General features: G+C 39.6%; 1 protein-coding gene across 1 annotated transcript; it reads right to left on the reverse strand.

The window, feature by feature from the left end:
* Positions 1-326: 326 nt before the first annotated feature.
* DAZL (deleted in azoospermia like) lies at positions 327-19,298 on the reverse strand. The gene is made up of 11 exons (XM_056129305.1): positions 18,729-19,298; positions 10,822-10,968; positions 10,488-10,579; positions 9,906-9,957; positions 9,413-9,476; positions 9,191-9,330; positions 7,020-7,091; positions 5,728-5,778; positions 4,687-4,800; positions 3,339-3,437; positions 327-380 (listed from the first exon to the last, which is right to left on the reverse strand). The coding sequence occupies exons 1-11, from the start codon at positions 19,296-19,298 to the stop codon at positions 327-329; spliced, it is 1,455 nt and encodes a 484-aa protein (XP_055985280.1).
* Between the last annotated feature and the right edge of the window lie 1,101 nt (positions 19,299-20,399).

Here is a 20,399-nt window from a genome sequence, read left to right on the forward strand (position 1 = left end):
AATCAGCACTTGCTTTTTAGACTCTTTAAAAAGTCAATTTCAATTAAAAGAAATCCTTATATAAAAATGTTAAAGTTACTCCTTTCAGTCTCAATTATGTTTTACTTTCAAACATATATTCAACATGGAACCAGTATCTAAGTAAACATCTAATAAAGAACAACTTCAACGTAAAGTAAAACTAAGCAATAAAACTTGTATAGAAAGTATTAGCATGACTTATCAAAATGCAGAATTCAATTTCTCTAACAGTGAATAACTTTTAGTCTCTTCTTAATACTCAAACCCAGCAACTTCTTGTGAGACTAAAAAGTTAGCAGAGAGGATCAAACAGATTTAAGCACTGCCCGACTTCTTCTAAAGTGATGGACTCTTTTATCCTAGAAGAGGAAAGAAACATTTGTATTTTAACTTCATTGAAAATTTCCTATTATCACTATAACTTAAAAGAATTGCAATGTACTGAAAGCATTTATTTTGATATTTAAAAACAAAAATTCTTTTTCAGAAGCATTCCTAAACTCTGGAAACAAATACATCAACTAATTTTATTCAGCAATTTTGTTTAAAAAAATTAGAACTGTCCAGAACCAGTATCTTTTTATATAGATTCTTAATTGTGTCAGTGATGTCTCAAAGATGGTTTGTAGAAAAAGTAATTTCAAAACCATTGTTTTCCTAAATAAAGTGCATCTGTAGAAACCATAGTTCAAGAACATTCCAAATTTGAATTCCCATGTTTTAGGTGAAAAATAGAAAGTTTTTACATACATAAAGGAATTACCTTTAACTACAAGCACAATTTTTTCCCTTTTAAATTGCACTTTCTATGCAGAATAAACAGCAGGAAACTAAATCTCAACTTTAAATGAGTATGCTAAGGCTGGGGATGAATGATACCAGGCTTGATCCCCAAAGCACCTCCACCAAATATATGTGTGTGTGTGTGTGTGTATGTATGTATGTATGTATGTATGTGTGTGTGTGTGCATATATATATATATAAAAGCTGGAGCACTAGCACAGCGGGAAGGGTGTTTGCCTTGCAAGTGCCCAATATGGCCGACCCGAGTTCGATTCCTCCACCCTTTTCAGAGAGCCCAGCAAGCTTCCGAGAGTATCTCGCCCACACGGCAAAGCCTAGCAAGCTACCTGTGACATATTCGATATGACAAACAGAGTAACAACAAGTCTCAAAATGGAGACGTTACTGGGTACTGGGCCCGCTCGAGCAAATTGATGAACGGGAAGACAGTGACACACACACATATACACACACACACACACACACACACACATACACACACATATACATATACATATATATGAGCATGTTCACTACTTGTTGAAAAGATGGCAAAACCTTAACATTACTATGGGTCTACTTTTACATAATAGGTCCCTTACATACCCTTTAAAATTAATTCATCCTATCCCTGTTCTAAGATACAAAACAGGAGTGGGCTGGGAAGTGGTAGTGGAGGTGGGGAATGTAGTTCAGTGGCAGAATGCTTGTCTGGCATGTATGAGGCCCTGGGTTTGATCCTAACGTGGGGAGGGGGAGGGGACAAATCAATGGTTTCAAAAGAGCCTTTGATGGACACAAGAGATACTACAGCAGCATGAAGTGTGTCTGCCTTATACACAGCTGACCCAGGTTCCATCTCCAGCACACCATAGAGTTCCCCAAGTCTGCAAGGAGTCATCCTTGAGCATAAAGCCAAGAGTAAGTTCTAAGCCCACCAGGTATGGCCCCAAAACGAAACAAATATAAAAAGGCTGTAAAGTGGTATGGAAATTCTAGAAAAATTGTGGCAGTTCCTCCAAACATGAAACACAATTATAAAATTCAGTAATTTCATTTCTATGTACCAAAGATAATAAAATTATTATCTACAGAATAACTCTTATATGGTCTTATTACTTGTAATAGCCCCAAGTAGAAATTAACTCAAATTTTTGATGAGTAAATAAAATGTGGTAATTTGGCATATACAACAATGCTCGATTTGCTCGAGCATTGTTGTATATACCAAATAACCACATTTTATTTACTCATCAAAAATTAAAAGAATAGGTATAAGTTGTACCACTGATGAATCTTGAAATATCAATGTTAAACAAGTCTGTCACCCAAAGACTAGTATATTATTCTACTATATCGGTAGGCCCAGAATGCAAAATCCTTAGATTACTGGTTGCTTACAACTGTTAGAGTTGGAGAGAAATAGGGAGTGACTGTTAATGGGTCGGTTTGATAATTAAAATTGATTGTGGTCATGATTATTTATCTCTGAACACACTAAAAATGATTACACTATACTCTTTACATGGTTGAGTTGTTTGGTATATGATTATTTCAATAAACCTGATCTTAGAAAAATTCTCTTTAGCACAAAATTCTTCCTTTATTCCAAGCCACTAGAGTGACATTTTAGATCCTTTCCATAGTTATAGACACAACTAATGGGATCTTGAAGATAATCCTGTTTAATTTTATATTTGTAAGTACTTAACCATGAGTAACTTGTTTTGGGCAAATACTTTATCCCCCCCACCCCCCAGGTTTTATTGAATCACTGTGAGACAGACAGTGTTTCAACACCCATCCCTCCACCAGGTGTACTTTCCCAACACCAATGTTCTCAGTTTCCCTCCCATCACCAACCCCCATCCAAGCCTGCCTCTATGGAAGGCACTTTTGTTCTGTATGTGTAACTTTTAAGTGATTTCTCCACATCACAGATCATAAGCCAGATCTAAATTCACTACAGCCTCTTTCACTTCACCAATTCTGAATCAATTTGTTTTTTCTTCACTTCTATTTGCTGCTTCTCTTCGCCTTTTATCCTTCATACCCTTCAGATAAAGTTTTATGAGTGACTTCTTCTCTTTAGTTTAATATCCATAAACTCTGAAGTTTTACTTTCTGTATCTGAAAATTTCCTTTCTTCTATTTGGTCAAACCAGTATGGTATTTCAACTTCTTTCATTAGACCTTCCAACTGTGAATTTCTGTAAAGGTTCCTTCTCTCAGAACAAATTATACTCTATCAGAGTTTGAGTGGTATAAATATATTGTCAGGTAAAACAATGATTCACTGGGTTGTCAAATGCCAAGAGTTAAATTATGTTCTCTATGTGATCCTAAAGTATATATACCAGAATTTTGGGGATGTGGGTAACAGTCCTTTCATACTCTGCATGTGTGAGGCCCTTAGTTCAATTATATACAAGCTACACACACACACACACACACACACACACACTCACACTCACTCTAGATGCTTCTAAGATGGCAAATGTGATGTTTATCCTGTATACTCTTTCTTTCATACCTTGAAATAGTCATCTTGAGTAACAAGAGAGTTTCTTGGTCTGTTTTCTGGATTAAATAGACAAGACACTACTGTCTGAATGCTTCGGTCCACAGATTTCTGAAACACAGAGGTTTTAAGTAATCTAAAGACTATTTCTCCTTTTATTCAGTGTTGAGCCACTTTTTTCCAACCAAGTTTGGCTTATACTATTTCTAAAGAATTCTTATGCAATCACAGATTCCTATCACATGTTACTTGGCTTGCAATATTTTTTTAATTTAAGAAATATCTTAGAATCATCTTAAAAAGCAGAATTTCTTACAACTATTATACTTAATGCTTTTAAACTTTTCCTATTAAGAATTAAATGTTTAAAGAATACCCAAAGCTAAGGTTAATTATACTATGAGCTATCAATATTTTTCAAGTTTTAAATCATGAATCAAATCAGGGAGGTTCTACTGAGAAACATATGACAAATTCACACACTCCTTTGGGACTCCTTCACTCATGCATATTCCCAGCAAATCAACTGCTTCCACGTTCTATCCAAGAAAGTTATGAGGCTCCCTATCTGTGGCTCAATGGACAGAGAATGTTCCCAGGCTTGATATCCAGCACCACATAGCACTTCCAGGCCAAGCACTGTTGATATTGCCCTCAAAACAATTTTTAAAAGGGGAAAACAGGAGAGTTCAGAAGGACGGTATTATTAATCTTCTTAAATAGTTTCATGCCATTATTTCTATGATTTTTAGTGTCTCCACTATTTTTTGATCATACCCAAGCAGTGCTCAAGACTTACTCCTGGATCCATGCTCAGAGATCATTCCTGACAGACTTGGGGGATATTACAGGATGCCAAAAGTCATACCCAGATTGACTGTAAGCAAGGTAAATGTCCTACCCACTATACCACTGCTCCAGTCCTGGCTGCACTATTCCTGAGAACTGCTAGTGTATTCAGTGAGGAGAATTCTATGACTTTTAACTATATATTGTTTATCACCTAAGCAAATATTTAAACTGGTAAGAGACAAGATTAATGTCATACTAACTCCCCTTTTCAAGAGTAGCATTCTGAGGAAACCACTGCATCCTGACAAATCCTATTGATATTAAAGAATGATCTAAATAATAAAATAGAAAAGGAGCTCATAATCAGAAGCTGTACATATCAACTAAAAGTTCGGGGTAATCTGAAATTTAATCAACTTCTATACTGTAGTTGAACTGTCAAGTTAGTCGAACTTTGTGATTTATGGTTTTCATAGGTAATTTTGAGCAAGATGCTTCCTATTTACAGGGCCATTATTTAAATAAAACTATAATGCACAAATATTATTAAGCAAAATTAGATGTTTGCCTTTTGCGGGCCATTTCCAGGGGACGGTGTAGCTTCATGAACTGAGCATTCATTTGGCAAAACTTCAACTCCTGGATCAACTTCATTACAGTGGTAGTTAACAGTTGTATAAGCCTACCAAGATAACAGAAGTACAATTACAGAGATGTAAGATATTGTTCTAAATAATCTATTTTTCAAAATATAAGTGATACTGAATTTAAATGTGGGCTGTATTAAAGTTCAATTATATTATTTCAGAAACTTTATTTTAAACAAAAATTAATTGAAATGCAGTAAGGCAGTCATTTATTTTTAAATTACTCCTAGGCTTCAACACAATTAAATTTGAAGTGCTCCCAGAAAAAGAAGCTAATAGAAAGTAGAAGAATGGGAATTTTCCCTTGCTTGAGAATTTTAACTTCTTGAATTATATCCTTCAAATGTCCAATCCTGGGGCCGGGGAGATAGCTCAAGGGCTGGAGTGCATGCCTGGCATACAAAGGCTCCGAGTTCAATCCTGGTACATGGTCCCCCAAGCACCGCTGGGCTCGAGTTGCTTGGAAGGCCCCTCCTAAAAAAAATCATGGTCCCAAATATCCAATTCTGTTGAAAGACAAGGTAACAAAAGCTCAGGTGTTTTAGAGATAGCACCCTCTTTTGTTTTATTCCTTTTCTTATATAATAACATGTCAACAGTAAAACATTCCCTTCTAGCTCTTCAACAAATATTTTTATTGGAAGAAAACTAGATGCCAACTTAAAACTAATTCTAAACCCACAAAACCAGAATAGGCTTAGATATTCATCCTTTAATATTACATCAACAACTGAGTACTTGTATGTAGAGCAGCTATGCTTAAGCACATAAAAACCCCCTAAGAACCAAAAAAGCAGTATCTCCCATGATAGATAGCATACATGTGGGTTGATCAGAAATTAGTGAAACACAATCCACTACATGAGGTATTTTAAAATTACTCTAGTTATACATGATGTAAAAAGGTCAAAGACATAAAATAGCTAAAACAGAATAGCATGTATTTGGTTAATTAGCCTTACCGGGGGAATAACATAACTCCGTTGGTCACCAGCAGGCCACTGTGGTGGCATCTTCAAAAAAAAGAGATTACTTAAATATTGACATTTTAGCTCTTTAAAATTATTACGGTAATAAAAATGGAATGATTTTACTATTTACTTTCATTTTAGAGAGGCTTTCAGGAAAACTCAAGCTTAGTAGTTCTTTATTACTACCCATACATATGGTCATGGGTCATAAATATTGTCACAGCCCTGGATTTAAATTGCTGTTTTTAATAGCCAAATAAACACTAATATAATTGAAGTTCAATGCTCTAACAGTTCAGTAGTATTATTTCAATCATCCTCCTAGAAAAATCTTAGCAAATGAAAAAAATTTACATATTGAAATATAGAAGAGGATGACAAATCTTTAAGACAGTACAAGGGAAAGGGTTTTCCAAGTTCCTTTCTGTAAAAATAACATTCTCTTATTTTTAGGTGACATAAAATCTCTAAGTCTAGACCAGCACTCTTCAACCTTTAAAGCCGGCACCTACCCGTCATGCTGGTTCACCAACCAGTAGCTTAACTAAGACTAACAGTTTCCTATCTTTCTATACCTGCAGACTAACACCACTCTGTGACCAGTGGATGAAACCACTGCTGTAAACTATATTTGTTTCCCTTAAATGTAATTGGGCTAGAGCGATAGCACAACAGGTAGAGCGTTTGCCTTGCACCTGGCCGACCTGGGTTTGATTCCTGTCCCTCTCGGAGAGCCTTGCAAGCTACCAAGAGTATCCCGCCCACACAGCAGAGCCTGGCAAGCTTCCCTTGGTGTATTCAATATGCCAAAATCAGTACCAAGTCTCACAATGGAGACATTACTGGTGCCTGCTCAAGCAAATCGATGAACAGGACAGTGCTACAGTGCTAAATGTAGTCACTCTTAACTAGTTTAAACGACAAGCCACTGGAGAAATTTATGTAAACAGAGTAGCACTGTCTTCCCATTGTCCATTTGCTCGAGTGGGCGCCAGTAATGTCTCCATTCATCTGTCACGTGCCAGTGTAGCCCAATGGTGTCTGCTCGCTCCAGGAACATGAAGTGATTGTTACTGTTCTTGGCAAATTGAATATGCCACGAGTAGCTTGCCAGTTAGGCAAAAACTTACATTCAGTAGACTGGGAACACCTGTAAAGGTGATCAGAGGCCGCCCCAAAAACCTCCGTCCTTGGAGAGCCCAACAAGCTACTGAGAGTATCCTGCCTGCAAGGTAGAGCCTGGTAAATAGAGTATCAGTAAATAATTTTATTTCTTATATTACCTGATAATTATACACAGGCAGCTGATATCCAGTAATAACTTGAACTGGTGAGCTTGGATAAGGAGGATATGCCTGTAAAGAGGGTTTACAAAAATAACTGACAAGGTCAAGTTTTAAAAATTAAAAAGAAATGTCCCTGGGGAGGGCACAATGCATAAAATTATCTCCCTTACAAGCATGAGTTCATGTATTTTACCCAGTACCTTACACATCACCGAATTTGTTGTCTGGAAGTCCTGGTGTGTATGTGACTTCCAGCACACAGCAAAGGCGTACTCAAGTACCACAACTAATTATACATGGATACCTTAGTCAGGAGTGTAAATACCTGGTTAACATGATCACCAGAATGTGCAGGAAAGCACAATTAACTGAGTGCAATCACAAGTGAGCACATGTGTTAAGTACCACAACTAAAGTGAGTGACCCCTAGGAAGCACAACTAAGCATGCAAGCATGAAAACTAAGTGTGTGGTCATCAAGTGTGTGGTCATTAAGAGAAGGGAAGGTGGAGATTGGAGGAGGGAAGAATGTTATTATCATATAATAAAAAAAACTAAGAAATCTTAGTTAAAATATCTAAGAAATCTTACTTTTCTATATACAAGATTTGAACTGAGTGACTGACATCATTTATTCTGCCACATGTTAACCTTTTGGGTGAGGAGGAAAGGATAAACCAATGAGGAATTGGTTGTGCCAATCTAAATGTTTCTTATTTGTATATTTAGGCTCACCCTAAATATACTCACAGGGACGAATGGAGATGTTACTGGTACCCGCTCGAGCAAACTGATAAACAATGGGGCGATAGTGACAGTGATAGTGATAGGCTCACCCAAAAGTTCTAACACTGGCTATAAGGCTCTTACCAAGCCTTTACTATCTCTCTAGCCTGAGCCTGACCTACTTTGAAAAAACTTTCTATCCATAATGTCTCAAATAATACAGGAGTTCCAAGTTCGGGGCAAAGGATGTTGTTCAGAGCTAGAGCACAAATTTTGCATTTATGAAGTCCTGGGCTCAATCCCTGATACCAAAAAGTAAGTGTTGTAGTAAAAGATCTAGTATTTATTTGTAACGTGTGTTCCATTGACAATGTTAAGACACAATGTCTAGTCAATATGAATTCTTCTACACAATTTACAGGAGCTTCTGTATTTAACTTTTAAAATGGCAGTATATTATTTAAAATTAATAATGTCAACAATAGATCTTCAACAAATATTTAATAGAAACACATAATTCTCAACATACACATAATTCTCAACATACATGAATTACGCACACACACACACACACACACACACACACACACACACATATAGAACAGCCAATCGTTTACACTAAATGTTAGATATAAGTAAAGCTACCTTCTGTTTTAGTACAGGAAGATCAATACATTCCAGTAAACTATTAATATGAGCTACTAAGCATGCTAAATCCTGTTTCAAATACTAAACCAACCAAAACCTGACCAATTATATTCCTGATACTCAGAGATGTTAAGTATAATCATTAAAAAACCTATCCATTTCAAAACTGTAATACATCAAATTTACAATCTACATGGGGGGCACCTAGAAATTATTGAAAATAAATAATAGATAAAATAATTGCTAACTTTAGTAAATAAACCAGCCAGGTAACACAAGAATAGTTCAATTTTTCAATTATTTTAGGAATTATAATGGGGGAAAAAGGAAATAGGTAATGTTCTGTGTCGCTACAGATAAGTGACCCAAGATTAGGGTTAATCCTAATTTATGAAAGTAGATTTTAACTTAGAATAAAGAATGATAACAAGGATAATAAATTTCTTAACACATCTGACAGGTTTCCCATTCCAATACTTCAAGAATACTCCAAGTATTCAGAGACATGTATACATATATAAGCTAATATAGGAATTTCATGTATTTCACAGATGGCTCTAAAAGGAGACCATGACCTACATTTTTTTAGGGGTTACACACCTGGCAGTATTCAGCGCTTAGCCCTGATGGGGCACCAGGGACTGAATGCAGGTCAGCCATGAGCAAGGCAAGCATGCTGCCTGCTTTACTATTTCTCTAGCCAGAGACTGACCTACTTTTAAGAAACTTTCTATCCATAATGTCTCAAACAGCATAATTAATGAAGAACAATTCAGGAATATAAGAAATTTTTACCTGAACATACTGAGTTATAGGATTCATCATGGTTGGAGGCTGCATGTAAGTTTCAGTATTTGGGCTACTCCAGACACTCTGAAATTGCGGTGCAGGAGGAGGATTAAAAACCAAAGGACGAGGCTGCACATGATAAGTACCTTTATAAAGAATAAATAGAACTCCATTTAGTTACCTTGAAAAGCAATCATGCATTAACAAAATATTTTTTTCCTTACTCACATAAATTATGTTTCCTGATTGCTGGGCCCAGTTTCAGCTTTTTACCATGGAAATTTATCTGTGACTGCAAACAAGACATAATAAAACTAGAATCAATCTGCAAGTCTTTACTTTCAAAACCTTGGTAAAAACACCAAGTCCTCTACAGTTCCTATTAACAGAGAAGATCAGTGATAAGAACGAACCAAATCAGAATTTGTAAGCATGGAGCTACTTACCTATCCTCACTTATTTTAGCCAAGTTTCAAGAGGTAAATGAAATGTAATCAAAAAACCTTTAAAACCTGTCTCCAAGTTTTGTACCTCTAGTTTATGAAGTGAAATGTCTAACAAGCAGATTCTAGCCTAAGTTTGGGTTTCAAACAAAAAGTATATCTGTTTCAAATCAGAATTACAGCTCTCTTTATTTTATAGAAGACGAAGCATATTCAGAACTCAAACAATAAAACATTGCACACATGTGCTAAATAAGTTTTCTCATAAGACTACTTACTTCTACTATCTTCTGCACATCCACGTCATTATAAAATGAAACAAATCCATAGCTAGAAAAGCAAATAAATGAAGTATAAAAACCACCACCATAACAGTATATATGGATTACAGCTTCCAGTATTCTGAGGTAATTGACAGAAATGATAATAACATTGACATAATGATAAGATGAATATTTGTAATATATACAAAAGATAACTATTATTGCTTTGTTTTCTTATCTGTCAGAGTGATAATAATGATTAAGCAGTATGTAAGCATTAACAGAGAATCTTAGCTATGAATCTAAATTACCTACAGTAGCAAAGTGGTTAAATATAAGATTATATGACATTTTCCCATTCCAAAAGCCTCAATTCTTTGATAAAACCAGTCCATTTAAAAATAAAGATGAGAAATATTTAAATACTAGGAAAAATTTTAGAAGAGCTGAAATATTATAGCTACACCTTTACCCCAACAATCAAGAAATTAAGCAACTTTTATTTATACAAGAATAATAATTTTGAATCCTTTTCTGATTCTCTACAGCTGTATTTCAGATATATTCAGTAATTTATACAGATCGTATTTTACTTACCCTTTGGACACACCAGTTCGATCCGTGATTATCTTTACTTCCTTCACTGAACCATATCTAGCGAAGAAACTTCTAATTTCGGTTTCATCCATCTGTGGAAAAGAATTTGACTTCAAGAAAAAAATAAAGCATTCAAATATCCAATTCTCAATTCTACTACAAAGAAGCTTTAATGATACTGAAGTTATTCCTCTCAACTATCTGTAGCTCTTAAGCCTCTGTAGATCGTACACAAAACCAATCCTAAACTTGAATATGATACAACTGCTTATAAATTTAATAATATTATCACTAAAGTAACACTTTAAATATGGATGAAAAATAAATACAATACCCTAACATCAATTCCACCAACAAAAACGGTGTTTGGCATGATTTTGCCTTCTGGTAAAACATAGCCTTGACTGGTTGTAGCTGATGGGGACTGAGTGCTGGCTTCTCTGGAGATGGCCGAATTTGGAGTCTCAGGATTTGTAGAAGACTGCAATTTGGAGAACAGATATCAACATTGGATGCATAAGTGAAAACTACATGTGATGCAAAGTATAATTTTAGTATTTGAAGCACAAAATATTGAACTGGAGAGATAATACAAGGATTAAGACACTATCCATGCATGCAACTAACCTGCTTTAATCGCTGAAACCTCTATGGTCCCCAAAACATTGCCCAAAGTGATCCCTGAGTCCAGACCCACTAAACACCACCAGACATGTCATCTGCCTTGCACACAGCCAACATGGCCGACCCAAGTTCGATTCGTCCGTCCCTCTCGGAGAGCCTGGAAAGCTACCTAGAGTATCTCACCTGCATGGCAAAGCCTGGCAAGCTACCTGTGACGTATTCGATATGCCAAACACAGTAACAAGTCTCATGATGGAGACGTTACTGGGTCCGCTCGAGCAAATCAATGAACAATGAGAGGACAGTGACAGTCAAAAAATAAAGTAAAAAATATTCTCATTATAAGTTGCTTTAGTTGTAAATTAGTTAACAATACAATTTAGGTGGTTCAGAATTTAAAGCAGAGCATGTCATCAAAAATTTTAATGAAATAAAATATTACTTTCTCAAACCCAACTTTGTTCACTGTCTTCTCTTGTACTATTGCTGTTAGAATTCTATAGTTAATATTAGCAAAAATACTCAGTGAACTGGTTTTAAAAATTATAAAATTTATTTTAATATTTGATTCCTCCTCCCCTCTCGGAGAGCCTGGCAAGCTACCGAGAGTATCTCACCTGCACGGCAAAAGCCTGGAATATGCCAAACACAGTAACAAGAAGTCTCAAAATGGAGACATTACTGGGTCCACTCGAGCAAATTGATGAACAAGGGGAGGACGGTGTTTGTTTTACTTTAATAAATAGTTATTTTCAGGGGGTAAAGGGCAGATTAGGTCACACATGGCAATGCTTAGGGCTTACTCCTTTTCTGTGCTCATGAGTGATTGCAATGGTACTCAGGAGTCAGATGGGGCACCAGAATGGAACAGTAGTTAGCAGTACACAAGGTAAGTTCCTTAGCCCTTTCTCTCTCATGGCTGTAAAACCATTATTTCCTATGCCATAATCAAATTTTCATTTTATTGAGTACATTAATAAAAAGCATGGTATTTAGTATTTTTCAGGGGGCACACCTGGTGATGCTCAGACTTATTTCTGGCTCTACACTCAGGAATGAATATTGGCAAGGCTTGGGGGACCCTATGGGATACCAGGGATTGAACCTGGGTCTGCTGCATGCAAGGCATGCACTCTACAAGCTGTACTATCACTCCAGCCCAAAGCCTGGTATTTTAAAATTGAGTGAAATTTAAAAGAACATCACCACGGATACTTCATACTCATTTGTTTTTCTTTTCTACTCATCAGCATCAGCACAGATTTTTTTTTATAAATTGTAACACGATGTGCCTTATGCTATTTGTTCACATATAGCAAGTTTTATTTAAAACATGCTTTAAAATTTTTTTCTTCCAATATAAGGGTAAGATAAGTAAAGTAAGTAAGTAAGTAAAGGCCCTCCCGTTAATCATCGATTTGCTCGAGCGGGCCCAGTAACGTCTCCGTTGGAGACTTTGTTGTTACTGTGTTTGGCATATCGAATACATCACGGGTAGCTTGCCAGGCTGTGCCATGCGGGCGAGATATTCTCGGTAGCTTGCCGGGCTCTCCGAGAGGGGCGGAGGAATCGAACTCGGGTCGGCCATGTTGGCTGCGTGCAGGGCAAACACCCTACCGCTGTGCTATCGCTCCAGCCCAATATAAGGGTAATCCAATATTTATTTTTAAGTAACATTTTTTTCTAACACCAAATCAATTCTATTGATATCTAATTTTTATAGTGTGCTCATAGCAAAGATACTCCTCTAGACATGAAACTCATTTTCCAATTCTGGTCAGAATTTTGTCTTGAATCATTTCTCAATAGATTTGATGATTAATTTAAATTTAATTTAATTTAATTTAATTTCTGAAGCAAAATTTATTGACGATATGTACTGGAGAGGCAGTGTAACATAGTTAAGTAAAAATTTATCAACGCAAGTGATAGAGGTTTATGTCTCTTACAAAGTTACTTGTTTTGAGAATAAGATTAATACCTGTAACTTCATTTTGCAAAGTATAAAGTGCTACGCCAGTATAAGCTAGTATCACATTATCTGAATTATTTTCAGTAGACTTTAAAAAGTTTTCTTTACTGGTTTTACTGTTTCTTATTTTGTAGACACTATTCATTTATGAAACAACTATTGATAGGCTACGAGACAAAAAAAAACCTCCATTGTTGTCTCTGCTTTGGAGAAAAGCCAAAATAAATAAAGGCCAAAAGAAAAGAAGGAAGAGAGACAGAGAGAGGGAGGGAGGGAAGAAGAAAAGGAGAGAGAGGGGGGAGAGAGAGAAAGAGAGAGGAGGGAGGGAAGGACAAAGGGACAGAGGAGGAAGCCAGCCAACAACAAAAAAAACCACCAAAGGGCTGAAGAGAGTAAAGTGAGTAGGGTGCCTGTTTTGCACGCACCTGACCCTGGTTTGATTTCTAGGACCTCATACGATACTCCAAGTCTCACCAAAAGGGATCTCTGAATGTAGAGCCAGGAGTAAGCCCCAAATCCAACAACTCAAATCCCAATAACCAATACTTATATAAGAGCAAGCACCAGGAATTTGTATGAGAAAGCAATTTCTATTTTACTGGATACTAGATATTACACAAAATTTTGAAGATTGTAGAACTATACTTAATCAGAAAATCAAAATTATCAATCACCAAATTTGAGCATTTTGGCTTCCCCTATTAATGCATGGTTTACATGTGTGATTTCACGTTCCTACTTAAAAATTTCCTAATACTTAAATTTTAATTATGGCAGGAAGTGACATTTGATGGTAACACAGAGAACAAGTTTACTATTTTTATAGTGTTCCCAATAAAACATCTATAACATCAATTTTTTTGTGGAGGGACTATGCTATATCCCTTTTCTAGACTAGTCAGAACTTGTCTAGACAAAAAAAAAAGCGACTATTTTCTGCTTTAATTTCCCCTTCCTTGATGGCTGGATCACTCAGGATGGAAGATGTGTGCTGAAAGTAGATAAAGGACCAAACATGATGGCTTCTCATTATCTGCATTGCAAACCATAATGTCCATAAGCAGAGAGTGTAAAAGGGATATTGTATGCCATAGAGGCAGGGGGGAGGGTGGGATAGGGGTAGGGGAAGAATACTGGGGACACTGGTGGTGGAAAATGTACACTGGTGAAGGGATGGGTGTCCTATCATCATATGAAACTCAAACATAAAAGTTCTGTAACAGTAAAAATATAATTTCCCCTTGAGGATGGATACCTTTTTTGACAAACTAATTATAGTGAACCGTACTGAATACATTTTAATTTAAAGCCAGAAAATGGGTAGATTTAGAAGGGGTTTTGACAACACAGTAATTCTCAATCAGGGGAGATTTTATGGCCCAGGGTCATTTTTGGTGAATAGCAGTCCTTGCAGCAGGGAAATAAAGTAGGGGTAAACAATAAACATCCTATAATACACAGGATATCCCCCCATCCTCCCCAACTTTCTATGAACAAAAGTAAATGTATACTTGAGCTAATGATTTAGGGGAAATCTCAAGAGTAAAAATACACTAGACTTCATATAAAGTTTGTTCTGGCTAGGATTGTAAAAATTTTCTGCCTGCTATACTAGAGTATTAAATATGTAATACCTCTCACCACTTTTCCTAGTATCTTAAAGGTACTGACTGCCAAGATGTCATATCATCTTAAAGGTCCTATCCTTCAAGTCCTATCCGTCAGCCAGCAGGTGGTGCTCAAAGCTAACAAAGTAAAGAAAGGACTCTAATAACAGTAGGACTTTTCAAACTGTGTGCTGTAATTTTACAAACTACATATACATGTATACACATATGTATGTGTACATATATACATATATATATATGCATGCACAATTCTCACAACAGAACTTGGTTACTCAAACTCTGGCCAATACTACAAATGAATGCTTAAGTTAAAGCAAAGATTGATGTCTCAAAGCGTCACTTTTACAGATCAATAATATACAGAAAACAAAACCACATTAAATGTAATTCTTTTTCTTAATTATATGTTCAACTTAATGGGTTCTAAAATAATTTAAAGACATTTAGTGGAGTGAATTTGGACACAATAATACACAAATAATTTTCACCCCTACTATTAAAATTTCTGACAAAAATGAATAACCTGATGACAAAAATAAAAGCTGGGAAATTTTTTTACCAATTTCTCCTCATAGAGCACTTCTTTCACAACCAATTTTGTTCAATTCCTAACCCCACATGAAGCACACTATTTCCTGAAACTGCAGTCATTAGTTGTATCAACACACACAAACACACAAAACTAAGTGAAAACCAAGAACTTTTAAGTAAATGTTTAGAGATCATTCTTTGGGAAAGAACTTCACCAAGAGTAAATAAACTTGTAAAGTTAAGCAAGAAAGAAGGCAAGAAAGCAAAAATGTGTATTCATGAAAAAGGGTATAAAGACCACAAGATTACAAATATATTAAGAGCTCCATGGGAAGAAGTTAGGAAATTGAATTATTAACAATCTTTAAAAAAGAAAATTAACGATCCTAAATTAAAGTACTAGATTCTTGACACAATTTTTTTCAAGTTGCAGAAATCAATTTTGTGTAGGGGGGTTGGGAGTGAGGGGTGTAACCAATAGTAGAGAAAGAATAAAGAAGAAAAATTAACATATTTTAAAAGAGTAATTGTCGGGGCTGGAGCCATAGCACAGTGGGTAGAGCGTCTGCTTTGCATGCAGATGCAGCAGACCCAGGTTTGGTTCCCAGCATCCCATATGGTCCCCCAAGCACTGCCAGGAGTAATTTCTGAGTGCAGAGCCAGGAGTAACCCCTGAGCATCGCCAGGTGTGACCCAAAAACAAACAGAAAAAGAGTAATTCTCAATACATTTTACAAGACATATCATCTCAACAACAAAAGCTGATTAAGGTGCTATGTTTCCAATAGGAGATACAAGGTTCTAGCACTACAGTTATGTCTTGCTACCTGAAAGAACACTCCAATGTGGTAGGTTGTTTGGAGGCCTGGGAACCTATTATAATTACCATGCACGGAAAAAAATTTTAAGCTTTCTAGGCCCAAAAATTAACCTACCAAATCATATCAAACAAAGGTGCTTTGGGATAATAGAGAAAATAAACCAAGAATATACTATAAGTACAACTTAAATTGGAAATCAATGACATCCCATTCTTAGGAAACATGTTATTTACCACTGAAAAAGCATTAGTTTATGTAAAATGCAGCATTGTTTTTAAAAAGAAAAATTAGTGAAATAAAAGTCTCATTTTCTGCTGCACTAAGTTAATTAGGTTTAAAGTGAATTTTTTTTAAGTCATAAACTTTTATAAAAAAGTTTACAAGGGGCTGGAGAGAGAGTACAGTGGGTAGGGCATTTGCTTGCACGCAGCCAACCCAGGTTCAATCCCCAGCATCCCATATGGTCCCCTGAGCACCTCCAGGTGTAACTCCTGAGTGCAGAGCCAGGAGTAACCCCTGTGCATCGCCAGGTGTGACCCAAAAAGCAAAAATAAAATAAAATAAAAGTTTACAAAATTGGGAAGTAATGAGGGGTAGGGAAACGAGGGACACTGGTGGCGGGAAATGAAGGGAAGGGTGTTAGAACTTTGACTGAAACCCATTTATAAAAAACTTTGTAACTGTGAAAAAAATTAGGACAATAAATTTTAAAAAAGTGAAATATTAGTCACTGCCACTGAAATAAGGAGTAAGGGGCTCTCCTTATCATCTATAAATAATAATTAGTTAATAATAATAAGTTCTTTTAAATTTGTAAAAAAGAGAAAGTCCAAATAGATGGCTAAGAGTTTTAAAAGAAATTGTAAAAGCCAATGACAAACATGAACTTCAAAAAAGTTTTAAAAAGGGAACCAGAGCACAGTTACTAAGGCACCTCCCTTGTAGAGGCTAACCTAGGTTCAATACTTAAGTGCAGAGCCAGGAGTAATACTTAAGTACCACTGTGTGGTTAAAGAATTTTTTTTTAATAAACAAAAACTTAACAAGCACACTGAGATAGTGGAATATTTTTCAGTGGCTATGGGTCTTTCACCTTGTCTGTCCACTTATAGCAATTTATTTCAAGAAATTAACATAAAAGATATTACTTAATTATATTAATAGTGTTTAAATAACTGTACAATTTATTCTATAATCATATTGAAAGCTATCTTGAAATTATCTTTGGAATAATATATTACTATACTAAGCGAAGGATGCAGAGGATAAAATACTATTCTATTCCATGGCTTGATTTCCACAAAACATTACCTACCTAAATGCACCACGTGCATACAAACAACGTAGACAAGCACACATACACTGAAGGTTTAACCGAGGTCTCGGGGAATGGGGCTAAAATCCTTATTTTCTGGCCTGGATCACTTTCAGTGAGCTAACAAGCTACTTTTTCTGTTTTTTTTGTTTGTTTGTTCAGTTTCGTTTTTTTTGCTTGTTTGTTTTGGGCCACTGTGTCTGGCATATGGAATACTCTCGGTAGCTTGCCAGGCTCTCCGAGAGGGGCGGAGGAATCGAACTCGGGTCGGCCATGTTGGCCGCTTGTAAGGTGAACGCCCTACCGCTGTGCTATCGCTCCTCCTGTGGGGCTCAGGGCTTACTCCCAGTGGACTGCTGGGGCCATTGGAGGTTCTGGGGATCGAACCTGGGTCCGCGGGCTGCAAGGCAATTGCTCTGTCTGCTGTATGGCTCTGGCCTCTTGGGTCTGGAGCAATGGTACAGCAGGAAGGGCACTCGCCTTGCATGCTCAGGGATCAGGCCTGGCTCTGCACTTAGGGACTGAACACGGGTCAGCCTCCTGCAAACCCATGAGTGATCCCTGAGTACCACTGGGTGTGGCCCTCAAACCAAAATAAATACTAAATCAATCAATCAATCAATCAGCACATGTCCCCTTTTTACCTGTAGAAAACAAGAAGAAAAATCATTATTACAAAAAAAAAATCGCAGCAACTCGAGTCCTTCTAAACATGACTACCACGAGTTGGTTAGGACAAACGCCTTTTCCTACGGAGAAACCCCCCATGCAGTGTCTATAACGCGCCCCCCCATCTCTCTCCACCCCCCTCCCCCCCCGCAGCACCCGGTGCCTCTTTTGAAACGGGAGAGAAGCAGCCCGAGGCCACGTGGGTCCGAGAAAGAAACGCACCTGCTTTTCCGCGTGGCCGACCCACTCGCCCCTCCCGGGGGGGAGGTGTCCCCTGCAACCCACTACACGTCTCCCCAGCCACGGGGGGCCTGGAGCCGACAGTTTCGGGGGTCCCCAACTTCCACCCTGCGCCCAGCCACTGGCCGAGCCCGGGAGGCAAGGGGGTGGGGGTGGGAGTGGGGGAAGGGCCCCCACCTCGCCCTCTTGCCCCGCACCCGGGGGGCACCCCGACCCCCAGGGCCCCCTGAAACCCCAAGGTGGGGGGTCGGCTCCGAGAGGAAACCCGGGCTAACGGGTCGCCGCGACCCTCGCCGCCACCAAGGCCCGTCGCCATGTCGCGAAGGCCGCGCAGCCTCGGCTCCATTTTCGGGCGGGAAAGAGGCGCCCAGTGGGGGCGGGGCAGGGTGGGGCCGCCCCCTCCCCCAAATGTCCGAGGGGGCCCGCGAACCCCCCCCCCACCCCGTTCTTCGGTTCCCGAAGTGCGAAAGCCGCGGGCCTTTGCACGTGGTGGGCCTGCGGGCGCGCCAGGCCCTGTAGGCCGCGGCGGACCCGGTGGGGGTCGCCGTTGCTGCCCTCCCCAGCCCAGCCCAGCCCCTCCGGGGTCCACATCCCGCCCCGAACCAAAGGTGAGACCCCGAGAAGGCGGCAGTGGCCGCCTCGGCCCCCGGGCCTCTCCGCACTCACCATGATGGCGGCGCCGCCGGGCTCGAGGAGCGGAGGAGGCTGCGCTTCGGTCACCGCTGCGGGGGCTGCTGCGTGGCCCGCCCGTGCCTGCTGCGGCCCGCTGGGGGGAAGGGGGCAGAGGGGAGCAACGTCAGGCGGGACGTGGGGGGTTTGGGGAGGACGAGCGGACAGCCGAGGGCGGGGGGGGCAGAGAGGCGTGGAGGCGACCGGCCGGGCCGAGGGGCGCAGGCGGACTGAGTCGGGCGCGGGACTGGGGCACGTGGTGGGCCGGCAGCCAATGGGTGGCGCGGGGGGACGCGCAGAGGGGGGTACGCTCAGAGCGATGCCACGGCCCGGAGGCCCCATCTCATGCCGGGCCGCCCGAACCCCCCCATACCACCCGTGGGACCCCTCCACCCCCCCTCAAAGCACCGTTTTTGGCGCATGTCAGAAAGCTCCAAACTTCAAGGAAGACGGGCCACGCCTGCGCAGGATGGGTGGTGGGGGTGGGGAATTAATTTTTAATGTGTTTGGGCGCTGGCTTCAAAATGGCGCCGGGAAGCACGAGGCCATAGCCCGTCGAGGCCCTTGGGGTCGCACCTCACTGCCCCTCCCTCCCTCCCTGGCCACTGCTATAAGGAAATGAGAATGGAAAGGAAATCTGTCCGCTGAGACGGGTTTCAGCAGGGGGCCGGGCCCCCTGGGGGTCCAGGCGGAGGGGGAGGTGGCGGCCCCGGCTCAGGTTGTTGAGTCTCTCGATGGACGTGGGCCCCCACCCCCGGGCGCTGGCTTAATGCTCGGAGCTCCCACCGAGGGGACGCAGAGGCCAGGCGTGGGGCAAATGCGTGGCTTTCTGGCGCGCCAGTTCAAAGGTTTTTTTTAAGAGGAACGTTGCTCTTCCTCGGCCCTGCTGGAAGGTGCTAGGCCGTCCTAGAGAATTCTAGAACATTCTCACAGTCCGGGAACCAGGGATGGGGGCGGGGTAGGGGGTGGGGGGCGGACCTGGAACTGGGCCAGCCCGGGAGGCGGTTGGTTGGTTGGTTGGTTGGTTGGTGGCGCTGAAAGTGTCCCCATGACTTTCACTTTCGGGGTATAGACTTAAGGGGTATAGACTTAAGTTCTTGCCAGGCTGGGTTCCCTTTTCATCTTCGGAGTGGACGTGGTTGAGGATGGAAATTAAATAAATAAATAAATAAAGCAAGTGATGACGTGTTTCTTGGCGGGCTGGGAAAAAATGGGAAACTGGGAAAACTTGGAAGATCTCTTCTGTAGTCCCTAGCTTTGCTGTTAAAATAATAATCACTCAAATTGAATACTTTTTTAAAGAATATGTGACAGTTATTTTCATTAGAAAAAAATTTTTTTCTATTTTTTTTTCTATTTGGGGGCCACACTCCTGGCTGGCACTGTTCAGTACGCTTCTGGGGAACTATATGGGATGCGGGGATCGAACCCGGTTCACTGTGT

This window comes from Sorex fumeus, unplaced genomic scaffold (genome assembly GCF_029834395.1).
Source record: "Sorex fumeus unplaced genomic scaffold, SorFum_2.1 ptg000072l, whole genome shotgun sequence".
Taxonomy (NCBI): Eukaryota; Metazoa; Chordata; class Mammalia; order Eulipotyphla; family Soricidae; genus Sorex; species Sorex fumeus.

Coding starts and splice junctions, on each gene's coding strand:
- DAZL (XM_056129305.1), bottom strand. CDS start 19,298: ATGGGGCCTCCGGGCCGTGGCATCGCTCTGAGCGTACCCCCCTCTGCG. Junction 9,331..9,412: donor AATCAGGAAACATAATTTAT/GTGAGTAAGGAA, acceptor TTCTTTATAAAG/GTACTTATCATGTGCAGCCT. Junction 381..3,338: donor CTCAAGATGACTATTTCAAG/GTATGAAAGAAA, acceptor TTCCTCTTCTAG/GATAAAAGAGTCCATCACTT.